At 35.7% G+C, this 24,463-nt stretch overlaps 2 protein-coding genes across 4 annotated transcripts in view; one reads left to right on the top strand and one right to left on the bottom strand.

Moving 5' to 3' along the window:
- The window catches only part of LOC131006624 (pathogenesis-related genes transcriptional activator PTI6-like), an 812,544-nt gene that overhangs the window by 598,773 nt on the left and 189,308 nt on the right, over window positions 1-24,463 (bottom strand). The window lies entirely within an intron of this gene.
- LOC131006625 (zinc finger CCCH domain-containing protein 23-like) lies at window positions 15,649-20,135 on the top strand. 3 transcript variants are annotated; one of them, XR_009095637.1, is made up of 6 exons: window positions 15,885-16,058; window positions 17,001-17,129; window positions 17,262-17,927; window positions 18,989-19,458; window positions 19,557-19,742; window positions 19,821-20,135. XR_009095637.1 is itself a non-coding variant. In XM_057933801.1 (5 exons), exons 3-5 carry the CDS (start codon window positions 19,373-19,375, stop codon window positions 20,020-20,022), a joined length of 474 nt encoding a protein of 157 aa, XP_057789784.1. In that variant the 5' UTR covers window positions 15,649-16,058; window positions 17,262-17,927; window positions 18,989-19,372; the 3' UTR covers window positions 20,023-20,135. The 3 variants fall into 3 exon arrangements, 1 of the variants encoding a protein (XP_057789784.1); XR_009095636.1 differs by having other exon boundaries at window positions 15,956-16,511; XM_057933801.1 differs by lacking the exon at window positions 17,001-17,129 and having other exon boundaries at window positions 15,649-16,058.

Genomic DNA, 24,463 nt, shown 5'->3' with positions numbered 1-24,463 from the left:
ACGGCATCGTACTGTTGAGGGAGGCCTCCCCCAACAGACGCTAGCATCGTACCGTTGAGGGAGGCCTCCCTCAACGGACGTTTGACCGGCCAACCCTCTCATTGACTCACGGTCGCGTTGCATATATAAATATATATCCTGACAAGATAGCTATCCGCTCAGGAATCGATTTCGTTAACATCATCACATAAGCATTAGATAATAAGCATAAAGCATTAAAGCGTAACTCACATAGGCGTTAAATAATAAGCGTAAAGCATTAAAGCGTAACTCACATAGGCGTTAAATAATAAGCGTAAAGCATTAAAGCGTAACAAAGCGTGAACCACATAGGCGCGTAACAAAGCGTAACTCACTTAAGCGTAAATCACTTAAAAGCGTAACAAAGCATAAATAATAAATAATAAAAATTTAAGTCGTAATTAAGCGTAAATAGCATAGCGTATATTATTAAAGCGTGACAAGCGTAGATAATAAAGAGAAATAAAGTTTTAACTCATTTAAGCATAATAAAGTAAATAGCATAGTGTAAATTATTAAAGCGTAACAAAGCATAAATTACATAGGCGTAAATAGTATAAACAGCATAGCGTAAATCATTTAGCGTGAAGCATAATAAAGCTTAACTCATTTAGGCATAATAAAGCATAAAACTTGCATAGTTCTTTAATAGCATTTTATCTTACGCGTAAGAAATTGCCCACCTGATAGCAAGGTTTTGCTAAGGTACTGTGACTCCTTGAGTAATTCTTACTCTCGCGTTTGACCTTAATCACGAGAATATAAAATAAGACATTGGCTCGAAAAAAAATTCTCAATTAATGAGAAAGCGTAATTTAACTGTGCATGAATCTTGTATGCATGAACTAATCTTCTGAGCGATAATCGGGAATTCTACTATTAATCCTCGTTAATAGATTTAGCTAATTCTCGTCTAGCGTGGTCGAATAGAACTTTAAAATCCTTAATATGAATTATTTTGAATCATTTCATCTCAACAAAACTGTAGAGACTCAACTTCAACTAATAAACTGCTTTGACTCCGAACTCATATGGAGTCTAATTTTATATCAATAGAAACCTCTTTGAGTCTAGTTTAATTGAAAAAAAAGTATGTTGAAAAACTCCAAGTAGTTTAAGAGATATAGCGATTTTCCCATCGCCTACCAGATTCGGCAGTTTCTGCCAACTGAAAGTCCAGATTTTTGAAAAATAGCAAACGTTACCGGAATGACCTAAAATTGTATATGAAGTTAGCTAACACATATATCGTTATACAATACAAATTTTAGAGCTAAATATCAACATATGGTTACTGAAATAATTAACCTAATCATCTTCCTCATGACAGTTTCAGCAGATACTGGCAGTAGACATCTTGAATTTTAAAAGGGTAGTAAACAAAGTTCAAATGACATGAAACTTTGTACGAATATTCACCACACTCCCATCTATACCCCAGAAATTTCCCATAATATAATAGAAACGGGAATGCATCGAAATAAGGGCGTCAACTTACCCCTGTCCAAGTGAGCACTAATGGAAGTTGTTCACCGGGGGTTTTTCTGGTCGTCGTTCCGCGATGGTGTTTAGCCGCGAAGGTCTACGACTTAGTCTTCCTCGTGCGAGGTAGATCAGGTTACACAACGGTGGTTTCTCGATCCTTTTTCGTCGTAAGGATAGTGAGAAACGAAGGCCGTAAGTTGGCCGGTGGCTAAGTCGGGAATTCGACGTTGGCCTCCGAAGGATATTGCGGCCTTTGGTCAGGCAAATACAAAGAAGGCTTCGGCCTTTCGATTGTTGGATTTGGTAGCCTGAAGATGGAGGAACAAGTACACGTTCCTGGTTCACGTCCTAGTGGCTGGTCGGCGAAGAAACGGGCCGACGAAGGGAGCTCACTTGAGCTCTTGCAATTAAGAAACTTAAGATTTTACGATAATGGGGTATTGCTTTTGCGGAAGTGGAATAGGTGTGGTGACGAGTATTGAACTGATAACTTGTGAATATATAGAGGAATTTCTGCAGACAACAGAATCAAAATGGTGGAAATTTTTTTGGTACCGGGAGTTGCAACTTTTGAAGATTTTCATGCTGCAATTGTTGAAATTTGCATCATTTGACAATTGTGATCTTGTCGTGAAATTTCTTCCTTGGCGTGCTGAAGCTTTTGAAAATTGAAGATGAATAGTTGTAGTAATGATATGATGAAGGGGTTGGTGTAATAGTGTAGTGATTCGACTATTTATCGTGATCTAATTTCTCATAGTTCGTACTTGTTTCTTTAATAATTCTCTAATTCTCGATAATTAAGTACTCGTCGTATTTATCTAAATTAAATCCTCAGACTTGGGATTTAATACTTGAAAGTCGGAATTAATTCACGACTTCCAAGTAAATAATAGAAATAATATTTCTATCGCATATAAATTAATAACTTGACTTTGCTAAGTCAGTTATTAAACTGGAAAATAAATTATTGAATGATTCAATAATTCAATTGCGATCATATCACGCAATGGCATCAAATTCAGATTTCTGAGCTGAATTAGTTGATAACTAAACACAGGATTTACCGTAACTGAAGAGGCAATATAACAATTATTGCAATCACTGGTCTTAATAAAAAAAAAAAAAAAAAAGAGCGGGCTACTACATACTACCTCCCTTAACAAAAATTTCGTCCCGAAATTTGCATACTCCGAGATGCTTAAGGTAACTAATTTGTCCCTTATCTTCTACACTTCTTGATCGCAAATTATTTCAAGTATTTCGATCATTTTGGGTTCTTCCGGTATGGCATTATGGTTTCTGCGATTGTTATTGCTTCTCACAGAGCGAACCCTCTTAGGCGGTATTCTGATAGCAGGGATGTGTCAATTAGTACACTCTAGCATAATCTAATACAAGCCTCAAAAGAATTCTTGTAAGGTCAACTTATTATAACTTGTAAACAAGTCATGACTTCAATGACAACATTGATGTAATAAGCTTTAAGGGTCATTAGCATCTCAAATCCATGAGTCATAAAAATTCTTAAGCATATAATATCACATCATCTAAATTGGATACTTAGGCATAAGTCATGGAGATTTATAGCGGCTATAAAATCACGAGTTTAAAAATTTATTCTATACGTATCACTTATCTTGTTGTCCTCACTATAGTCACCAAAAGATACAGTCGAATTTCTTGTATGTTTGCTTCTATGTTCTGTCGTAGTGGTGATCTCATATCTTAATAGCTCTATGTTCATAGGGACTCTTACCATAGGCATACTTAACCGTGCTTGCGTAAATCATTTCCTTCAAACATAACATAGCTATTGACAGTTACACACTTTGTTATTACGATAATTCGCACTTTTCGTAAACATTAACTCAAAACATGGAAGAGCTTACCATTCTGCTTCGTTGAGTGTGATGCGATGAAGTGCTGAGCTTTGTCGATTGAACTCTAGACACTTTAGTGTTCCATTCTAAGTTTGGCTTAAATAAACTCTTAGACTCAGAGCAAACGAACTGCTCTGATACCATTCTGTCACGACCGGCCTTAATTAGAGATAATTAATCCGGGAAATCGTGACTAGGGAAGGGATTTAAGAAGCGGGGTTTAGAAAGGGCACATTTGACTCATTCATAACTCGATTATAGACATTAATATCTAGCATTAATTCTTGAAATAAAATTTAAGACATTGAAGCATTGACGCATTTAAAAAAAAATACTCGATGAACCCGAGTAAGCATTAGATATTTCTTTGAAGAGTAATTGGCATATAGTTATAGACTTGACTAAATCATAATCAGTGTTTGCAGCGGAAGGCAAGACTGAGATACATGTATGCAGACACATATCCTTTCTGAGCCTATTCTAAGTTCGACAAAAGCTCCACTCAGCAACACTTCATCGTTCATCACAGCTCAACCTGCACATTCATAAACATATGCAGGGCTAAGTACAAAAGTACTTAGTGGGCAGTTGCCAAAAACTAAATTATAAGCTTAACATTTTATCATCAACCACAGCATCATATAAGCGACATGAATCTTCTTTCAAGTTCTTTGCATACTATCATTTTCAAATTCATAAATAGCGTAAGTGCATTCCTCATCATCAAAAGTCATATCAATAAGCATCGTGTCGTGAGGAAGATCCTCAACGAACACAGGCATCGCGCCGTGAGGGAGGCCTCCCTCAGCGGACACGGCATCGTACTGTTGAGGGAGGCCTCCCCCAACAGACGCTAGCATCGTACCGTTGAGGGAGGCCTCCCTCAACGGACGTTTGACCGGCCAACCCTCTCATTGACTCACGGTCGCGTTGCATATATAAATATATATCCTGACAAGATAGCTATCCGCTCAGGAATCGATTTCGTTAACATCATCACATAAGCATTAGATAATAAGCATAAAGCATTAAAGCGTAACTCACATAGGCGTTAAATAATAAGCGTAAAGCATTAAAGCGTAACTCACATAGGCGTTAAATAATAAGCGTAAAGCATTAAAGCGTAACAAAGCGTGAACCACATAGGCGCGTAACAAAGCGTAACTCACTTAAGCGTAAATCACTTAAAAGCGTAACAAAGCATAAATAATAAATAATAAAAATTTAAGTCGTAATTAAGCGTAAATAGCATAGCGTATATTATTAAAGCGTGACAAGCGTAGATAATAAAGAGAAATAAAGTTTTAACTCATTTAAGCATAATAAAGTAAATAGCATAGTGTAAATTATTAAAGCGTAACAAAGCATAAATTACATAGGCGTAAATAGTATAAACAGCATAGCGTAAATCATTTAGCGTGAAGCATAATAAAGCTTAACTCATTTAGGCATAATAAAGCATAAAACTTGCATAGTTCTTTAATAGCATTTTATCTTACGCGTAAGAAATTGCCCACCTGATAGCAAGGTTTTGCTAAGGTACTGTGACTCCTTGAGTAATTCTTACTCTCGCGTTTGACCTTAATCACGAGAATATAAAATAAGACATTGGCTCGAAAAAAAATTCTCAATTAATGAGAAAGCGTAATTTAACTGTGCATGAATCTTGTATGCATGAACTAATCTTCTGAGCGATAATCGGGAATTCTACTATTAATCCTCGTTAATAGATTTAGCTAATTCTCGTCTAGCGTGGTCGAATAGAACTTTAAAATCCTTAATATGAATTATTTTGAATCATTTCATCTCAACAAAACTGTAGAGACTCAACTTCAACTAATAAACTGCTTTGACTCCGAACTCATATGGAGTCTAATTTTATATCAATAGAAACCTCTTTGAGTCTAGTTTAATTGAAAAAAAAGTATGTTGAAAAACTCCAAGTAGTTTAAGAGATATAGCGATTTTCCCATCGCCTACCAGATTCGGCAGTTTCTGCCAACTGAAAGTCCAGATTTTTGAAAAATAGCAAACGTTACCGGAATGACCTAAAATTGTATATGCAGTTAGCTAACACATATATCGTTATACAATACAAATTTTAGAGCTAAATATCAACATATGGTTACTGAAATAATTAACCTAATCATCTTCCTCATGACAGTTTCAGCAGATACTGGCAGTAGACATCTTGAATTTTAAAAGGGTAGTAAACAAAGTTCAAATGACATGAAACTTTGTACGAATATTCACCACACTCCCATCTATACCCCAGAAATTTCCCATAATATAATAGAAACGGGAATGCATCGAAATAAGGGCGTCAACTTACCCCTGTCCAAGTGAGCACTAATGGAAGTTGTTCACCGGGGGTTTTTCTGGTCGTCGTTCCGCGATGGTGTTTAGCCGCGAAGGTCTACGACTTAGTCTTCCTCGTGCGAGGTAGATCAGGCTACACAACGGTGGTTTCTCGATCCTTTTTCGTCGTAAGGATAGTGAGAAACGAAGGCCGTAAGTTGGCCGGTGGCTAAGTCGGGAATTCGACGTTGGCCTCCGAAGGATATTGCGGCCTTTGGTCAGGCAAATACAAAGAAGGCTTCGGCCTTTCGATTGTTGGATTTGGTAGCCTGAAGATGGAGGAACAAGTACACGTTCCTGGTTCACGTCCTAGTGGCTGGTCGGCGAAGAAACAGGCCGACGAAGGGAGCTCACTTGAGCTCTTGCAATTAAGAAACTTAAGATTTTACGATAATGGGGTATTGCTTTTGCGGAAGTGGAATAGGTGTGGTGACGAGTATTGAACTGATAACTTGTGAATATATAGAGGAATTTCTGCAGACAACAGAATCAAAATGGTGGAAATTTTTTTGGTACCGGGAGTTGCAACTTTTGAAGATTTGCATGCTGCAATTGTTGAAATTTGCATCATTTGACAATTGTGATCTTGTCGTGAAATTTCTTCCTTGGCGTGCTGAAGCTTTTGAAAATTGAAGATGAATAGTTGTAGTAATGATATGATGAAGGGGTTGGTGTAATAGTGTAGTGATTCGACTATTTATCGTGATCTAATTTCTCATAGTTCGTACTTGTTTCTGTAATAATTCTCTAATTCTCGATAATTAAGTACTCGTCGTATTTATCTAAATTAAATCCTCAGACTTGGGATTTAATACTTGAAAGTCGGAATTAATTCACGACTTCCAAGTAAATAATAGAAATAATATTTCTATCGCATATAAATTAATAACTTGACTTTGCTAAGTCAGTTATTAAACTGGAAAATAAATTATTGAATGATTCAATAATTCAATTGCGATCATATCACGCAATGGCATCAAATTCAGATTTCTGAGCTGAATTAGTTGATAACTAAACACTGGATTTACCGTAACTGAAGAGGCAATATAACAATTATTGCAATCACTGGTCTTAATAAAAAAATAAAAATAAAAGAGCGGGCTACTACAAAAGTAATGAGACACTACTAATAGGACAGATGGAATATAAAACTGGAGTTTTTTCCCTCTAACTTTTTCCTCATTTTTTTCTCTCTCTTCTCCCACCAATTTTTTTTCACTATTTTTATCCCTATTTTATTATATAATTTAATTCTTTTCTAAAAATCGTTAAATTTGATTAAGAAATATTTAATCTGCATGTTATATTTAAGTTCATGACAAAATATTTAATATGGTATAAATATAATCAAAAATGAATTTAAAATTAATAAATTATTAAAATTTTAAAATATTTGATTTTCTCTCTCTTCATTAAAATCTTACAACCTTTTATTTTTGTTTGTGTATGAAAATATTTATTTATTTATTTATTTACTTAGTATGACATGTAATACTCTATAATAATAATAATAATAATAATAATAATAATAATAATAATAATAATAATAATGTGTAATGTAAATTTTCATTATCAAATGCTTTAAAATTATTTAATAACTCCCGTCAAAAAAAAAATTATTTAATAACTATAACTATAATTATCATTAAATTTGTATGAAGTTGAAAATTTACGTTTTTAAGTTCGAGATTTTATTGAGTAATTGATGTGAATTATTTTATTTTAAAAATATATTATACATTTATTTATATTTAAATTGTAATTAATATTTATACTTATTTATTTAAATATAGTATAATTTAATTTTTATATTCTCTGTGCACCACACGGATGGGCATACTAGTTCATATTAAAATTAAAACAAATTTTCTTCTCCTTGATTGTATTAAAAAATATTTAAATTTAAAATAATTATAATTGAACAATCATATAAACTTTTTTAGAGAAAAAAAATGTCATAATCTATATATATATATATATATATATATATATATATGGTGTGGTTCTAAAGAGAACTACAGTATTTGTGAGAACGGGAGAACCATCAAATCTAATGCATCCACTGTAAAAATTAATGCATTCGTTGTTAAAATTAATGCACTAAAAAAATTAAAAAAAAATGCTCCCTTCAGGATTCGAACCCAGGATCTGAATTCATCCAACAAGATGATGCATCCACCGTAGATCTTGATGATCGAATGGCTGAAAATGGTTCTCCGGTCTTCTTTTATTTATGGTTCTTTCTTGAACCTCTCCCTATATATATATATATATATATATATATATATATATATATATATATATATATTAAATTTCTTCACCTTGATTGTATTACTCCTTGATTGATTGTATTAAAAAATATTTAAATTTAAAATAATTATAATTAAACAATCATATAAATGTCATCATATAAATTTTCTTTTCTTTCCCTTTTATATATATATATATATTCAAATGGCATAATATAAATTAATTATGTTATTTAGTTCTAAGAAATCTATAAATTTAAATTAAATTAAGGACCAAAATAATAATTATATTAACGAAAGTCCCAAATACTTTTACAATTAAAGGTCCACGTTAATATAATTAAGAAGTCCAATAGTCATTTTTTTTTGAGAATCCAATAGTCAAATTTATTAAAAAGCCAAAATTTTGAACCTAATAAAATCTCCCTCTCTTTGATCTGCTCAACGATAGAAGAAACCCTTCCCCTGATTCCTCTTATGCTTTATCTCAAAGCCTCTAGGTCTCTCTTTTGATCCCTCGGCCACGGGCAACAATGAGGACCCATCGCGCCGTCAGACACCACCACTACCTAAACCTCCAGCGAACAGCCACGGGCCCTCCGCCCAACTGCCGCTGATTCCACACCGATTATCTAGGTTTCTTTCAGCCCTGGAGATTAATGGAGTATTTCATGGATTAAGAGAATGAGTCTACGTGTGGTCCAGGTTTAGTCAAGGCGTGGTCAGAATTCAGAAATTGTCTCGGGTTTATTCAATTGGTGTGGTCAGAAATTGTCTCGACAACTATAGGTATTACATGAAAGTAAATTGAGCATTTTTTTGTTAATTCTTGATCGATTATGATGGATTTAATTTTTTGTTTAATTTTGTTTGGTTTTTTGCTTAAATTTTTCTCTTTTGTACATATAGCCTATAGGAGTGGATGTTCTGTTGAATTGGTGTTGGGGAAATATGTAATCTTTTTGGCATTGGTAATTTGTTATTAGTAATTTATTTGAAACTTTTGTTACAACAATTTACACTGTATCCTAATCATTAAGCCTTCCATTTACTTTAAACCCAGAAACGATAGTATGTATTTAGCTGCTACAAGTAAATAATCATGACTTCACTATATTATTTTCCCTTAACCTGTTCTCTTCCTTGGTCTAGCTCGGTCATATATATGTCTAGATTTGCAATTGCTGATTTGTTGTAAATAATCTTCGTCCAAATGTGCTTGTTCTTATGCTTCCTTCATTGTTTCTTGATCTATGGAAGTCAATGCCCTGTTCACAAAAATAATGCTCTATTTATTTCATGATTAAGTCCCAAATTTAAGAAGACTCTGATAAGATACGAAAATCATGATCATTTGTATTTCAGTTCAAAATTTCCCTGTTTCAAGATATCCATGTATGTAGAATCAATATCAGTTCCTCATATAAATGAAATGTATTAACTAAGATGATGATGAGAAATCAACTTATATACTTGGAACATTGGCTTACTGATTGTCATATAAACTAACTATTGTCTCAAGGCATTTATGTTTTGTTCATTTCATACATATAAAAATTTCATAAAAATGCAAAACATCAAAGAAAGCTTAGCTCAAGAATCTTAGACCTGTTCATAAGAATACTGAAGATAAACTAGTAAGTACTCTTTACTTTCCACTTCTTAGAAGTGATGTCTTCATATGGATGCTAGTAAGCTGAATTATTTATTTTGAGTTGGAATTTGATAGAGTAAAGGTGGAGATGACGCTAACAATATAATTTACTGAACGAGAGGAACTCCTCCACAACGGAGGCCTACAGCAAACACGCTGTTTACAAACTTAATCCCAGCATAAACCCTACTGCTACGATACTCACTATAAATAATAGAAAAGGAAACCCTAACTTACTAAGCCCATGCAACATACTGGACGGGCTTAAGGACTCATAATAATTATTGACCCAAACATAATAAATGACTTAACAAGATAAGAAGAAATAAAGATAAACTTAATCAGCCAAGGTATATCAATAGCCTCCCCGGGCAAAACAGCCTTGTCCTCAAGGCTGGAGTATGGACCGGAAATAAGATGCCTCAACAGGCGCATGCTGGTGTAGTGCATCGAACTCGGGCTCCCCCAATTCATCACACACAAGGACGTTCAACGTCTTAGGCGGGCAGCGGTGAAGGGGTCCGAAAGTCAGACCGCAACGGAAGCAGGTACCAGGGGCAAGATGTTTTTGAATCTCTGATTGCGGCAGTTGGCGAAAGTTTTTGGCCTTGCTTAAAGGTAGTGAGGCGGCAGAAACCGTGGAGTCGGAAGAGTAGGTAGCTGTGGCTGTTGGTTGGCCGGCTGTGAGAGGGGTAACACGGTGGGAAAACACGGTAGGGGTACTAGGACGGGCAGCACGGCGCGCTGCGCTGACCGCAGAGGTGTAGTCAGTGAGAGCGTTGTCCTGTATCTGCTCTCGCACCGAACGCTGGAGACCACCGAGGAAATATCCTAAGCACTGGTCATCCGAAAGGGGAGGCAGCTGGGCCACGGGCCTTTCGAAAGCAGCGATGTAATCCTCCAGAGATCCTGTTTGATGTAATAGAAACAAGGCCTCGTAGGTGTTGAGCGTGGAGGCATCGCCGAAACGCGCCAATAAGGCTTGGGTGAATTGTGGCCATGCCGGGTTGGGGTTACGACGCAGGAGTAGTTGTAACCAGGAAATAGCTGCGCCAGACATGCCGATAATAGCAAGCTGCAGCTTCATGGCCGGGGGAATGCGATGGACAAGAAAATATTGGTTGGCTCGAGCAATCCAGCCCACGGGATCAGATCCATCGAACCCGGGTAAGTCAGCTTTTTGAATCGGAATAGTGGTGGGGTTGGTGTTGTCGGGAACGAACGGCTGTTTCCCAGTGGAAGAGTCGCCGGGATCATCTGGAACGAAGGGTTGTTTTCCAGTGGAAGACACGGCGGCCAAGATGGCTGCAAGTTGAGTTTCCATGGCAGAACGGTTAGCGTCGACTGCTTTGGTAAGGGAGGTTAGCGATGTCTGCAACTCTAACACCACCTTCTCTAAATAATCCAGTCGAGACTCGGTGCTGCGCGTCGTAGCAACCATGGCAGATCGGACCAATTGATAGAGTAAAGGTGGAGATGACGCTAACAATATAATTTACTGAACGAGAGGAACTCCTCGACAACGGAGGCCTACAACAAACACGCTGTTTACAAACTTAATCCCAGCATAAACCCTACTGCTACGATACTCACTATAAATAATAGAAAAGGAAACCCTAACTTACTAAGCCCATGCAACATACTGGACGGGCTTAAGGACTCATAATAATTATTGACCCAAACATAATAAATGACTTAACAAGATAAGAAGAAATAAAGATAAACTTAATCAGCCAAGGTATATCAGAATTTCTCGTACAATTATTGATGATATTTTAATATAAGTACATTATGATATTGTTTTGAGTTTGTAATTTGTTTTCTTTTGTTTTGTGTTTTGTAAATAGACTCTTTTAAAGGAGTTGAAGCAAAAGTTGCTTGAAAATTTGCGGGACGATATTGATGCTAATAATGAGATCTATAAAGATGTTATTGGAAAGGAAGCACCAGGATGTTTACGCAGTAGTAGTGTTGCTGCAAAGATTGTCATTTGCACTTCGCAAGAAGAATTTGATAAAATTGTGCACGAGAAATCTAACAACATAGTGGCAAGTATTCAAAAGGGATTTGAAGAGGAAATTTCAAAATTCAAAGATGATTATTTTTCGCAAATGGAGATGCTTCAGGCTCGACTACTAACATTAGAGGATCACAATGTCACTGTAAGTTGACATTATATACCTAATTTACTTTATAAGATATTTTATAACTTATACTTTTTATTATATATGCAAGGTATCTGGATCATTCAATCCCAGCGCATTCAAGCTCCCAATGGAGGGTCATCATCTTACGAATTTATGAACATGAACTTGGAGAATTTGAGTGAAGCAACTGAAAATGTTGAGGTAAATGATCAAAATTTTAATAATATTTCAAAGTACATTAAATTTTACAATTTTTGTGATATTAATACCATCTTCAACCAATTTATAAGATGAGAGAAGAGATAAATAACTTGGATGGGAACAATATGGACATTTGTTTAGACGATGCACCCCTGCAAGTATTATTATCGATTATACTTTTTAAATAATATATTAGTACATGTATGAAATATAAATTTGTTGACATTTTGTAGGAACAAGGGGAAAAGTACCACAAGAAAGAGCAAGGGGAAGTCAAATGGTCGTTGAACGTCACATTTTCACTTATAGGATTACATTTTTGCATAGCTAGATATATTTAGACTTTGATATTTGATGTCAGGTTTTTGAATAATATTTTCTTGTTTAATTTGATATTTACAAAATAATTATTTATATATTCAAATAAATAGTGAATATATTGTGTTGATTTTTTCTTAAATTTATTAATGAGCCAATGTTTACAAATATATCAAAAAAATTACGCACTTAAGTGTCGTATAAATAGTGAAAAAATTGTATATATCAATAACAAAGTGATGCAGAAAGTGTTGTATATTTTGCGACATTTAATCAATTTTTTTGCAACAATTTTTTTTTATGTTGCAATAATAGGCGACATTTTTATTATGAGATTTCATGTGTCGCAACCAACTATATCACATTAATTATAGTGTCACAATTTAAGACGTGTCATTTCAATTAGTGTTGTATAAATGATGCAAAATTTATGATATAGTAATAAAGTGTTACACAAAGTGTTGTATATTTTGTGACACTTATTCAAAATCTTGCAATAAATGTTATGCGTCGCAATATTATTCGACACTTCAAATGTGACAATACAAGTGTTGTTAAATTCCGTGCCATATTAATTGTATTGTCACAAACTACTGTCGCAAATCATGATGCATCATTTAAACTAGTGATGCATAAAGTGTTGTATATATTGCGTCATAAATTAAAAACAAAGTGTCGTAAAAATGATGCGTCAAATTAATTATAATGTCGCAAATTAGGATACGTCATTTCAATGAATGTCGTGTAATGTGTCGCGAACTGACATACGTCACTAAGATAAATGACGCATAATGTGTCGCGAAATTTATACGACATTGGAAGCTAATGTCACAAATTAGGACACGTCATTTCAACTAATGTCGTGTAATGTGTCACAAACTAACATGCGTCACTGGGACTAATGACACATAATGTGTCGTGAAATTTATACAACATTAAATTTAGTGATGAAAAAAGTGTCATATATATTGCGTCACTTTAGGAAAATAATGTCGTTAATTAACATCATAACCTTTTGCGACACAATTCACCGCGTCGCAAAAAATGTCGCAAATTAGCTTTTGCGACATAAAAACTAAAGTTTGCGACACATTTTCCAGGTCGCAAAAGGTCGTATTTCTTGTAGTGAGGCTAGATTACTTAGATGGCAAGCTGAATGTCAATATTATGATATGATATTGTCATTTTGAAATCTGATGATAATGTTCTTGCAGAATTCTTAACAAGGAATGGAGCCAACTGAGGTTGACGCCATCATCATAAACCAGAGGCAACTCCAGGAAAACATGGAGATGCTACAACAAGAATGGCAAGAGTGCGTACTCCATGCCAAACAAGCAAGAAGGATACAGTCGGCTGATGAAGCCAAAGTATCTGACCGTATACAAGAATGTCTTAAGAAGATGATAAATCTTCATAAGGCAACCCACAAGCCGCTCCTGCGCGGGATCAGGGCTCACCTGATCGAAGCAGGCATTACCGTACCGGCCGAATTACCGATAGCAGGGGATTCAAGTACCCCTAGCACAAGTTCTGAGGCTAAGGTGTCAAAACCGGATCCTCAAGAAAAAGATGTTGCTAAGGCTTCACCGCCCGAACCAACATGTCAACCCTTTACCTCTGGGGTAAAAGAGGGAGAGATCAATCTTAGGCCGCTGACAGGTAAATCTAAGATTGATATTAACACTATTGAAATATCTCCTGTTTGGCAGTTGTACCAGTCTAGATGGGAGAAGCTCAACACCAGAAAATGTATCAATCCGGATATAGCCGGGTTGATGTTGGAGGAAAATATCCTAGTGTCTGGATGACCACCGGAGCCAATCCTCAGGAGGTCAAGGAATGGTATGAATTTGGGGCGCTAGCCTCAGTTTATACTATATCGCCAGCATTCAGCGAAATCAAGGGTCTACCAAGGTGGATCCAAGAGACGGTTTATGATGCTTGGTCGAACAACCCGTCCCTTAACAGGGGAGATGTTTTGGAACTGTACTTCTTTAGTGCGGCACCAGAACCAGCAGGAAAGGGTAACCACGAGGCTTTTCATTTCATCAAGCTTCGGAGACCCGATACGGAGGCCTTAAACCGTATTAAGGCACCAGATCACCAAGTCTCCATTGTCACCACTTTTACGGAGGATCAAATCTCCACAAGGCGTGCATGGGGATTATGGGTCTGTCTTACAGAGATGGACAAAGTTAAGTATAAGTTCAAGTTCACTCATAATTTAGGACTTGGATCGTTCTTGTTGAATACCATGACATGAACAACTACAAGCTTCACCGAGAAGGCCTTTGAAGAGAAAAGGCAGACACTCTGGCGAAACAAGATGGCGGGAAGCAAAGAAACTCGTCACAAGTTCTGCAATATGGCTCACTTAGGCCATTGGGTGGATCACATCTGCGCGGAGTGTCCTACGCAGAAGGAACCGGAGTTCGGAAAAGGATTCCTCCCAAAGCCTAACAAGAAGAAGTTTTGGTCCGACGAATATGAGGAGCACAAGACTCCACGTGGACGAGCACCTCAGGCACCAAAAAAGTAAGAGGCCCGACAAAGAAAAGAGAGTCATGTGACTCAGGACAAGAGGACCACCCACTAAAAGAGAAACGACAAAAGTGGGTGGAAAATAATGCAGACCAACTACCCACTGGCAGAAGTGGATAATTCTACAGGAGCTCCACTCATCAGAAGAAGACAAAGGATGGTGGAAACACGGCCCCTCCACAGCATTATCAGCTGAATAATTAAATGAGGGACCACAGATACACGTGAAGGCACAGCTGGTGTCGGCAATTATTGTCGACAAAAGAAGGTGGCGGTCACTATCCAAGTTAGCTGGCCACGAGGAAAGGAATCCAAGGCCAACTACTCAGCAATTATAGATAGCCTCACCCCTCTATAAAACCCCAAGCTCTGGAGAGGAAGAGATCATCGAAAAATCTCAACACTTTCACACAACACACTCTCTCTCTAGAATTTATCTTTGTAATTTTAAATTTTGTTTTTCAAAGTTTTTCAATTCTAGTTTTAGTTTCTTTTATTTTATGTATACAAGTATCAGCTACCAATGAGTAGCTAAACAAGTTTGTCTCCTCCTTTAGGAGATATTAAGAAATAAATTAAATATTTTATAATTTCTCTATAAACGCTTTGTTTTTGCCCATTTTCCGGTTTAGTAAAAATTATCTTCCATTTATCAACAAAGTATTCAACGTCGTAACTTAGTGAAGGAGGAAGGTTGCAACAGGAACTGACTCCTGAAGAAGACCATTCGATGAAAGGTATAATGTTGATTTATGTTTAGATTTATTTTGAAGTGTTACGGAAGCATGATGAGCCATATCTTGTTAAATGCATGTTTTAATAACTATAGAAAATTGTGTAAAGGTTTTCTGGCTAAAATTGAAATTTGTGTGGGGGTTTTATGGTTTTCAAAAATTGTTGGGGTCAATTTGTTATTTTAAGTCACATATGGTGTCCACCTGTCATTGTCCCACATGAAGGCGCAGTACGCAAGGCGTAGGATAGACACTACCTAGATTTGGTGAATTCCGTGTCCTCCACGCTGATTCCGTATCACCCACGCCTCAATACGTGAGGGCCACATCTTTCCTGCAGCTATATTTATCATATTCACTTTACCTCAACTCTATCCTATGTCCCTAATAGGTAATATACAAAACATCTACAAAACGCAAATCCTTTTCAGCAGACCTTTCTGACCTCTCCTCAACAGCGACTGGTAACTTTATTATTCTGTAAATTTTCATGATTTTAATTCAGCAAAACAAAAGCTATTGCTTCTATTTTATTCTTCATTTATCCTATACAGAAATGCAACAAATCCAATCGCATACAAAACCACAACAGATAGGCATCTCAAATTCTCAATTCTTATTATTTAAATCCAAATACCCAACACTTTGACCCACGCATAATCTAATGCCTACAGGAATAATTCTTCTTATCTAAAACAAATAAAATGAAATTAGATACATAGAGAGGGATTAGAGACAAAATTGGCTGCTGGCGAAGAGTAGGCAGGGGAAGCGCCACAACGCCGCTGCTGTCACGGCGGTGCTGTTGCTGTGCATTGTCGTCCGAGAGATGAAGGCGCAACGGCGGTTGCTCGCCGGAGGCGGCGGCAGTTCCGAGAGAGCGGACGAGAGAGAAGAGAGTGATGAGGGTTCTATGGGTAATGTGTGCGTGCGTGCGTGCGTGAGTTTTTTTGTGTGTGAATGGGCTCAAGTCTTGGGCTCAACCATTGGACCTTAATTAAACTGATGGATTGGCTTAATCTATTTAGTTAAGGGCCCAAGCTTTAAATTCATTTATTTGAGCTTTTGTAATTAACTAATAAACAAATATTGGACTCTAAGTTATTGCAGAATCCCTATAAGAAAAATTTGTACGTATGAGTATTTTATTTTATTTCATTTACTGGGTCAATGATATTAAAAATTTTATAAAGAATTTACAAAAAATTACTCAGTTTTAATTTAATTATTTATTAGGCCGAAGCGGGCGCTATTAATACGTGGATTTTGATTAGAATTTACTAGTATTAGCCATCAAGTTCAAATATTAGGCATGTGATTTATTTAAGTTGATATTGTAGGTAACTGTTGTCCATTTTAATATTATGTATTCACCATATGTGTTATAAATTATACTATATCACTAGGAGTTCGTTCAATGGGACCAAGACATCACAGTCCTTGATATGCCACAATGTGATATAAATGTTGAAGTTACGGTTGCAACCACAGTCGCCACAGGCTCGCTCAATGGGTCCAAGATATTAAAGTCTTTGGTATGCCGCCGTATGATTTCAATTATGAATGTTACAACACAATATATGTGTTATCATTTTATTAACATGGACAAATATTACATGATATCCTACATTAAGTCTTTATGCTCATCATTTATTCAACATTTTCAGGCATTTGATGTTGAAGACGCGTGGAGAGTCGAATGGGCACATCAAGTCCTTTTATTTTTGAAAATACGATGTTTTTATTTGCACCTAATATTATATCTAATATTTTTGCTCATGGTAGGTTTTGAGTCTCAAACTACTCCTAAAATAATATTTGACTTATTAAATTAAATATTACAATGTCCGTTCCACTTCAAATGATCTAATTTTTATTTTGGATTGTCCCACTTCAAATGATCAAATCCAAATTTAGAAATAAAATTAGGTATTTAACACTACTTTTTGGGTTGTCCCACCACTATTTTACAGCTATATCACATATTTTTTATATTCGTGCCCAATTTTTTGGGTTATTTAAAACGGGACGGAGGGAATATTATATTGTGACTGGATACCTTTAATTTAAGTTCTATTTGGGTATTTTATTTTGCAGTTCATTCATTTTGAAAATGATTTTTAAAATGATCATAATAATTGTTTTTATGATATTTTCGTATTTAAAATGATTTAAATTTATATATATTTAACACTTTAATTAAATTAAGATATTTTAGACTTTCATTCGCATTGAAATGAGAACAAGTGGATCTCTTAATGGCCAACAATGATCGATTTGTAAAGGGAGGTTTGCTCCTAAGAATTTTGAGGGAATCTTGCGACGCTATATTAGTAAGTTTATGCATTGCAATTCTGTAGATTTTTCTGATGAACTTGTTGCAGTCACAATAGCCTCTAACATTCCTTGTTGAGATTTATTATTTTTTTGTAACATTTTCTTTTCATCTAAACTTAGCATATTCATCCATGCGATACACGGTCGGCAATCATACGAATTGACATTTTAAATAGAGTTAATGGGCTCAATTAGCCCTTCTTGTATAAGAAAAGGAAAAAATGTCCACCCAAATAAAATATGGAAAAATTAGCCTTTTTTATGTAAATGTACAATTATACCCTTAATATTGTTACACATTTTTTCACAAAAGTGTGTAATAACGTAAAAGTGTGTAATTGCGAAAAAAATGTGTAACAGTGTACAATACTCTAATACACACTTTTTCAAAAATCGTGTAATAATCGCAAAAATCGTGTAATAGTGTATTTTACACTATTACACATTTTTTTACAAAAGTGTAATAACGTAAAAGTGTGTAATAGTGTATTTTTACACTGTTACACACTAAAAGGGTAGGGTATTTTGATCAAAAATGCTATTATTTTCATATTTTTATGTGTATGGCTAGAATTTCCTATGACTAAATTTTTTTGGCTACATTAGGGTGCTGCCTCTTTTAAATATATAAATATTACTCCCTCCGTCCCATGAAGCGTGACCCATTTCTTTTCGGTACGGGAATTAAGAAATTGGTATTTTGTGTGTTAAGTGTGGTAGGTGAAAAAGTGAAAAGGTGAATAAAGGGTAAATTTTTTGCCATTTTTAGAAATAGGTCAAGCTTCGTGGGACAACCCAAAAAGGAAAGTGGGTCACGCTTCGCGGGACGGAGGGAGTATTTATGAAAGGGAAAAGGTGCAGATAGGCCATTTAAGATGTAGCGTATAACCCCATTTACTCATTGTGTGTGCAATTAAACCCCTGAACTCAAAAAAACCGTGTAATTAGGCCCCTCTGACCAAACGGCGTTACCAACCGTTAGTCAAACCTTTATTTTTTTAAAAAATAATTTAAGCTTTCTCTCACCTCTGTCTCTCTCTGATCTCCATCCGCGTAGCTATGGTTCCTAGAGACCACCGCATTGTCGGAGCCCCACCGAAACTGACCCATGCTCTTCTGGGGCGGCGGCGGCCACCGCCAGAGCTGCTCCGTCAGTCATATCTGCTTGGGACCTGATGATTTGAGCGGGGGGTTCGGGTGGAAACCCTGCTTGTTCTACGCTAGAGGCTTCTGTAAGAACGGGACGAGCTGCCGGTCCCTTCACGGTGAGGGTGAGGGCGGCGCCGTCGCGGTGGGGTCGCCCAGTAAGTTTGAGATGATGGAGCGATGCCAGGAGCTGATGAGAACAATGTCAACTCACATGAATTTTCGTTACTTCTCTGATGATGAGTGATGGAATGCACAATTTCAGGCGTGGCCGCCTCGAAAGGGCGATTTTGTGATGAATAATCCTGGGTCGAGGCAGATTTACTTGACATTCCCTGCTGATAGCACCTTTAAGGAGGAGGATGTGTCCACTTATTTTAGGTGCACTCTCTCTCTCTCTCTCTCTCTCTCTCTCTCTCTCGATATGGCTTCTTCTTCTTCTTCTGCGTTGGTAATTGGGGTTTTGTTGCCTTGTATAGTAATTTTGGACCGGTTCAAGATGTAAGGATCCCATATCAGCAGAAGAGGATGTTTGAGTTCGTCACCTTCGACTTCTCGGAGACTGTGAAGCCCATTCTCGCCAAGGGAAACCCTCATTTTCTCTGCGATGCCCGGGTGCTCGTGAAGCCTTACAAAGAGAAAGGGAAGATCCCAGACAAGCATAGGTGATTCTTGTTGTTACTGCTGCATCATCCCTTTTTACCTTTAAGGAAGATTTCTTCGATTTATGTTTGTGTATGCAGGAAACAGCAGCAAGATTTGGCCTCGAGCCCCACCGGAACCGACCCCCATGCTCTTCTGGCGGCGGTGGCCACCGCCGGAGCTGCTCCGTCAGTGATATCTGCGGTGGTCTCTGAGAACCATAGCTGCGCGGATGGAGATGAGAGAGAGAGAGAGAAAGAGAAAGAGGTGAGAGAAAGCTTAAATTATATATATAAAAAATAATGGTTAACTAACGGTTGGTAACGCCGTTTGGTCAGAGGAGCCTAATTGCACGATTTTTTTTTAGTTTGGGGGTTTAATTACACTCACAGCGAGTAAGGGGGTTATATGCTATAAGGGCTACAACTTAAAGGGCCTATCTGCACCTTTTACATTCATGAAATATATATAACTTTATGTCAAATTCTACTTAAAAAGTGTTACAATCCAATATTTTCTTCTCTAATATATATATATATATATATATATATATATATATATATATATAGGGAATAGATCAAAAGAAAATGCTAAATGTATAGAGAAAGAGAAAGGCGGTCCGAATAAGCCAATAAATTACTGAATACGTGCAACAATTTTACTGAATTTTACAGAACAAACATTCCGCTTGGGGTCAAATCCTAAAGGTGGCGTGTTTTATGAATATATGTATATTCAGACATATCTATAATTTATTCGGTAACGTTATTGACTTATTTAGAACAAATAATATAGAATTATATTATTCGTTTTGAATAAGTCAATAACTTTACAGAATAAATCAAAAGACCACATGAATATACATTTATTCATAAAAACGTCATCTTCTAAATTTGAACCCCAGGCGGCCTTCAATAAATTTATTGACTTATTTCAGATCGCCTTTCTCTTTCTTTCTACATTTAGCATTCTCTATTGATCTCTTCCATATATATATATATATATGGTCGCATTCAATGGAGAGCACTCCCTTAGATAAAGAATAAAGATCAAATCAAGGCCATTCATCTCACTCCAATCAACGGTTCATATAATTTCCTAATTTGATTTTTCATGTAATTAAATATTGGTTAATTACATTTATTTAATCCAAAAAGGGCAAATATGTCCACTCAAATCCACTAAAATCTGGGATCACGTTGAACAAATCCTGGAAATTTCTCTCTTCCCATTTTGGGACCTGATCCGTCAATGAACATAATAGGTGAACATTAGAATGTTCATTTATTTTCCTACGAACATATCGACGAACATTAGTATGTTCAGAACATATCGACGAACATTAGTATGTTCATTAGTATTTTCTACGAACACTACAGATCTGTAGATCTGGCGGCGGCGTGGCGGTCTCCACCACGAGCGTCCACGTGACCGCCCTGGACGGCCTGGTGAACTGTGAACTCTCTCTTCACCGTCGCCGTCTTTGTCGGCCGTTCCTTGGCGACGCCGGCGTCGACAGATTGGGGAGGGAGGCGAGGGAAATGGGGAATGGAGGGGACAGCGACGGTCTCGGACTGGGAGGGGACGGCGGATGAGACGGAGGAGGGGATGGAGGCGAGGAGTAGCAGCAGGAGGAGGAGGGGATGCCGACGGCTTCGCCGGAGAAGAACAGTGTGGGAGAGAGAGAGAGAGAGAGAGAGAGAGCGTGAGTTAGGAGAGAGAGAGAATGAGTTGGGAGAAGAAAATACAAAATGACAAACCTAACCTTTATTATATAAAATAAATTAAAGGTTAAATTATCACCCTCAGATCAAGCAAGATCGACGCACATGATTTGGTCTTTATTCTTTATCTAAGGGAATGGTCTTCATTGAACTCTCCCATATATATATATATATATATATATATGGGAAGAGTTCAATGGTGACCACTCCCCTATATAGAGAATAAAGACCAAATCAGAGCCATTGATCTCACCAAAATCAATGAATCAGATTCATTCGAATTCTTCAAGTTTAGGAAATCCCGTAAATTCCTCATTTTTCAATTCTGGGAACCAACGAACATTATTATGAACTTACGAACATAAGTATGTTTATTTGTATGTTCATTTGTTTTTATACGAACATATCGACGAACATTAGTATGTTCATTTATTTTTCATACGAACACATCGACGAACATTAGTATGTTCATAAGTTCATAATAATGTTCGTTGGTTCCCAGAATTGGAAAATGAGGAATTTACAGGATTTCTTAAACTTGAAGAATTCGAATTAATCTGATTCATTGATTTTGGTGAGATCAATGGCTCTGATTTGGTCTCTATTATCTATATATGGAAGTGGTCTCCATTGAAGCTGACCCTATATATATATATTGGAAGGCTACCGTGAGAGCACCTATTAAAATCTATATAATATATAAAAGATGAGTTTTTTCCCTCCAATTTTTTCCTCCTTTTTTTTTTCTCTCTTTTCCCAACAATTTTTTCTACTATTTTTTAATCCTATTTTGTTATATAATTTAATTCTTTTCTAAACACAATTAAATTTGATTAATGAATAAATGTTTAATATGCATCTTAAATTTAAGTTCGTGACAAAATATTTTATATTGTATAAAAATCATCAAAAATAAATTTAAAACGATAATTGAATATTTTAAAATATTTTATTTTCTCTCTCTTCGCTAAAAGTTTACAACTTTTTATTTATTTATATATTATGATATGCAATACTCTTTAATGATAATGTGATATGTTAATATTCATTATCAAATGGTTCAAAATTATTTAATAACTATAATTATCATTTATCATTGCACTTTTTACAAAATTGAAAATTTATATTCTAAATTGGAGATTTTATTGAGTAATTGATGTGAATTATTTTAGTTTATTTTATTTTTAAAATAATATATTTATATTTATTTAGTATTTATTTAAATATATCGTTTGATTTCCATGTTTGTCGTGCATCGCACAAATAGTCGTACTAGTAATAATAAAAAATCATTGGACGAATTTGGCCGACTACCGATGGCCTGAATGAGGCCAACTCTTATGTGGGTATATTGTCATCCATTAAGAAATATGAGCGCATATAATTTTGTATTGGTTATTTATGCTGTCTTTAGTTAAAATGATACTATCACTCAATTGTGTCCAGTAAGAAATAAGAATTACGAAAAATATATGAATTTTATGTAGAACACATATGAATTCGCTGTATAAAAATATGTATTGAGAAAAATAAATTTTTGTTATCTTTGGGATTCGAACTCAGGACCATGAATTCATCCAACATGATAATGAATCAACTGTAAATCTTGATGATCTAAAGGGTGAAAATGATTCTTATTTTATATCTTAGGAAGTGTACTTATTTTAGTCCTCCCCTATATATATATATATATATATATATATATATATATATATATATATTAGGGTGAGCTAGAATAAAAACAATTTTTTTTGTATAAACTATAAACGAATTAAAATGTATGAATTTTATGTAGAACACGTATGAATTGGTTGTGTAACTGTATGAATTGCGAAAAATAAAATTTTCGCTACCTTTGGGATTCGAACTCAGAACTTGAATTCATCCAACAAGGTGATGAATCAACCGTAGATCTTGATGATTTAAGGGCTGAAAATTGTTCCTATTTTATACAAAAAAAATGTATTTTTATTCTAACCCTCCTCTATATATAAATATATACACACTATCTATGGGTTGGGTTCAAGTAGAACCCTTCCCTTAGATAGTATGTAGAACCAAATAAGGAGCACACATTTTCTCCAACAAGTTTTATATTTTATCAATAACTTATTTCAACCTAAAATATATTTGAATTATACTATTATTTATCATTATATATTTTTTATAATTAATTTAAGATACCAAGTATGCCATGACACATGTCATGATAATAAGAGAGAAAATGAATTGTTCAAGGTTGGTATGTGCACTCTGCCCATGACCGGTTATTCGTTACTTTTTATTTTAGAATCTTTTTATTTTTACAATTTTTTTAATCTTTTAGTTACAACCTTTGATAACTGGTTGTGAATAATTGTAGTCTTAGTTTCTTTTCCCTTGCCTTTCTCTCGTGACTTATTGAAACAATTTTTCTGTAACCCTATGCTTAAATGGTTTTTTGTTATTTTTTTTGACTTGGGGGAGTTGGGGAGGGGGAGTAGTGGGGTTTGAACCCGGTATCGCACTGTTCACACACAGTGAGATCGCACCGCTTGGTGTCCCCTTGGGGAAGATTTTTTTTATTATAATAATAGGAACCTTGTTGAAATTCATAACATATTATTTTTATAAGCCATGCGCTAAACCAGTTATCTTTATGGTATTCTCCGGAGGCCTGTGATGATCTAGATATATATTTGTCGACATCGTCTGATTGCTCTAGTTGAAGTATTTTTATACCAAGTCTGAGGCCTTCGGGGAAAACTAGTTTTCCAAAAACATTGTCAACCTTTTGGGAACACCTTTTAAGTGCTTCCTTTCTTATAGAGTGCAAATTTGAAAGTGTGGATTTTGAAAATAACTTATTTCTTTTAGTGAACTTAAAATTACACACTAAGATAAAAACTTAAAAAAATATCCACACTTGCCCTTTTACCCCTTCAAACACCACCCTTTAAAAAATTCCCGCATTTCACAACCAGTCGAATTCACAACCAAGTAGTTGTAAATTTGAGTTTTAAAGTTTGAATTCACAACTA

The sequence above is a fragment of the Salvia miltiorrhiza genome, chromosome 1 (genome assembly GCF_028751815.1).
Source record: "Salvia miltiorrhiza cultivar Shanhuang (shh) chromosome 1, IMPLAD_Smil_shh, whole genome shotgun sequence".
Classification (NCBI taxonomy): domain Eukaryota; kingdom Viridiplantae; phylum Streptophyta; class Magnoliopsida; order Lamiales; family Lamiaceae; genus Salvia; species Salvia miltiorrhiza.
The sequence above is the reverse complement of the archived record's forward strand: the minus strand, read 5'-3'. Positions and strand labels throughout refer to the sequence as shown.

Bases quoted from the DNA above. Each gene is read 5' to 3' on its own strand.
- LOC131006625 (XM_057933801.1), top strand. From the start codon at position 19,373: ATGAATAATCCTGGGTCGAGGCAGATTTACTTGACATTCCCTGCTGAT. The intron at 19,459-19,556 runs GTGCACTCTCTC...TGCCTTGTATAG, and splicing joins GATGTGTCCACTTATTTTAG to TAATTTTGGACCGGTTCAAG. The intron at 19,743-19,820 runs GTGATTCTTGTT...TTGTGTATGCAG, and splicing joins AAGATCCCAGACAAGCATAG to GAAACAGCAGCAAGATTTGG.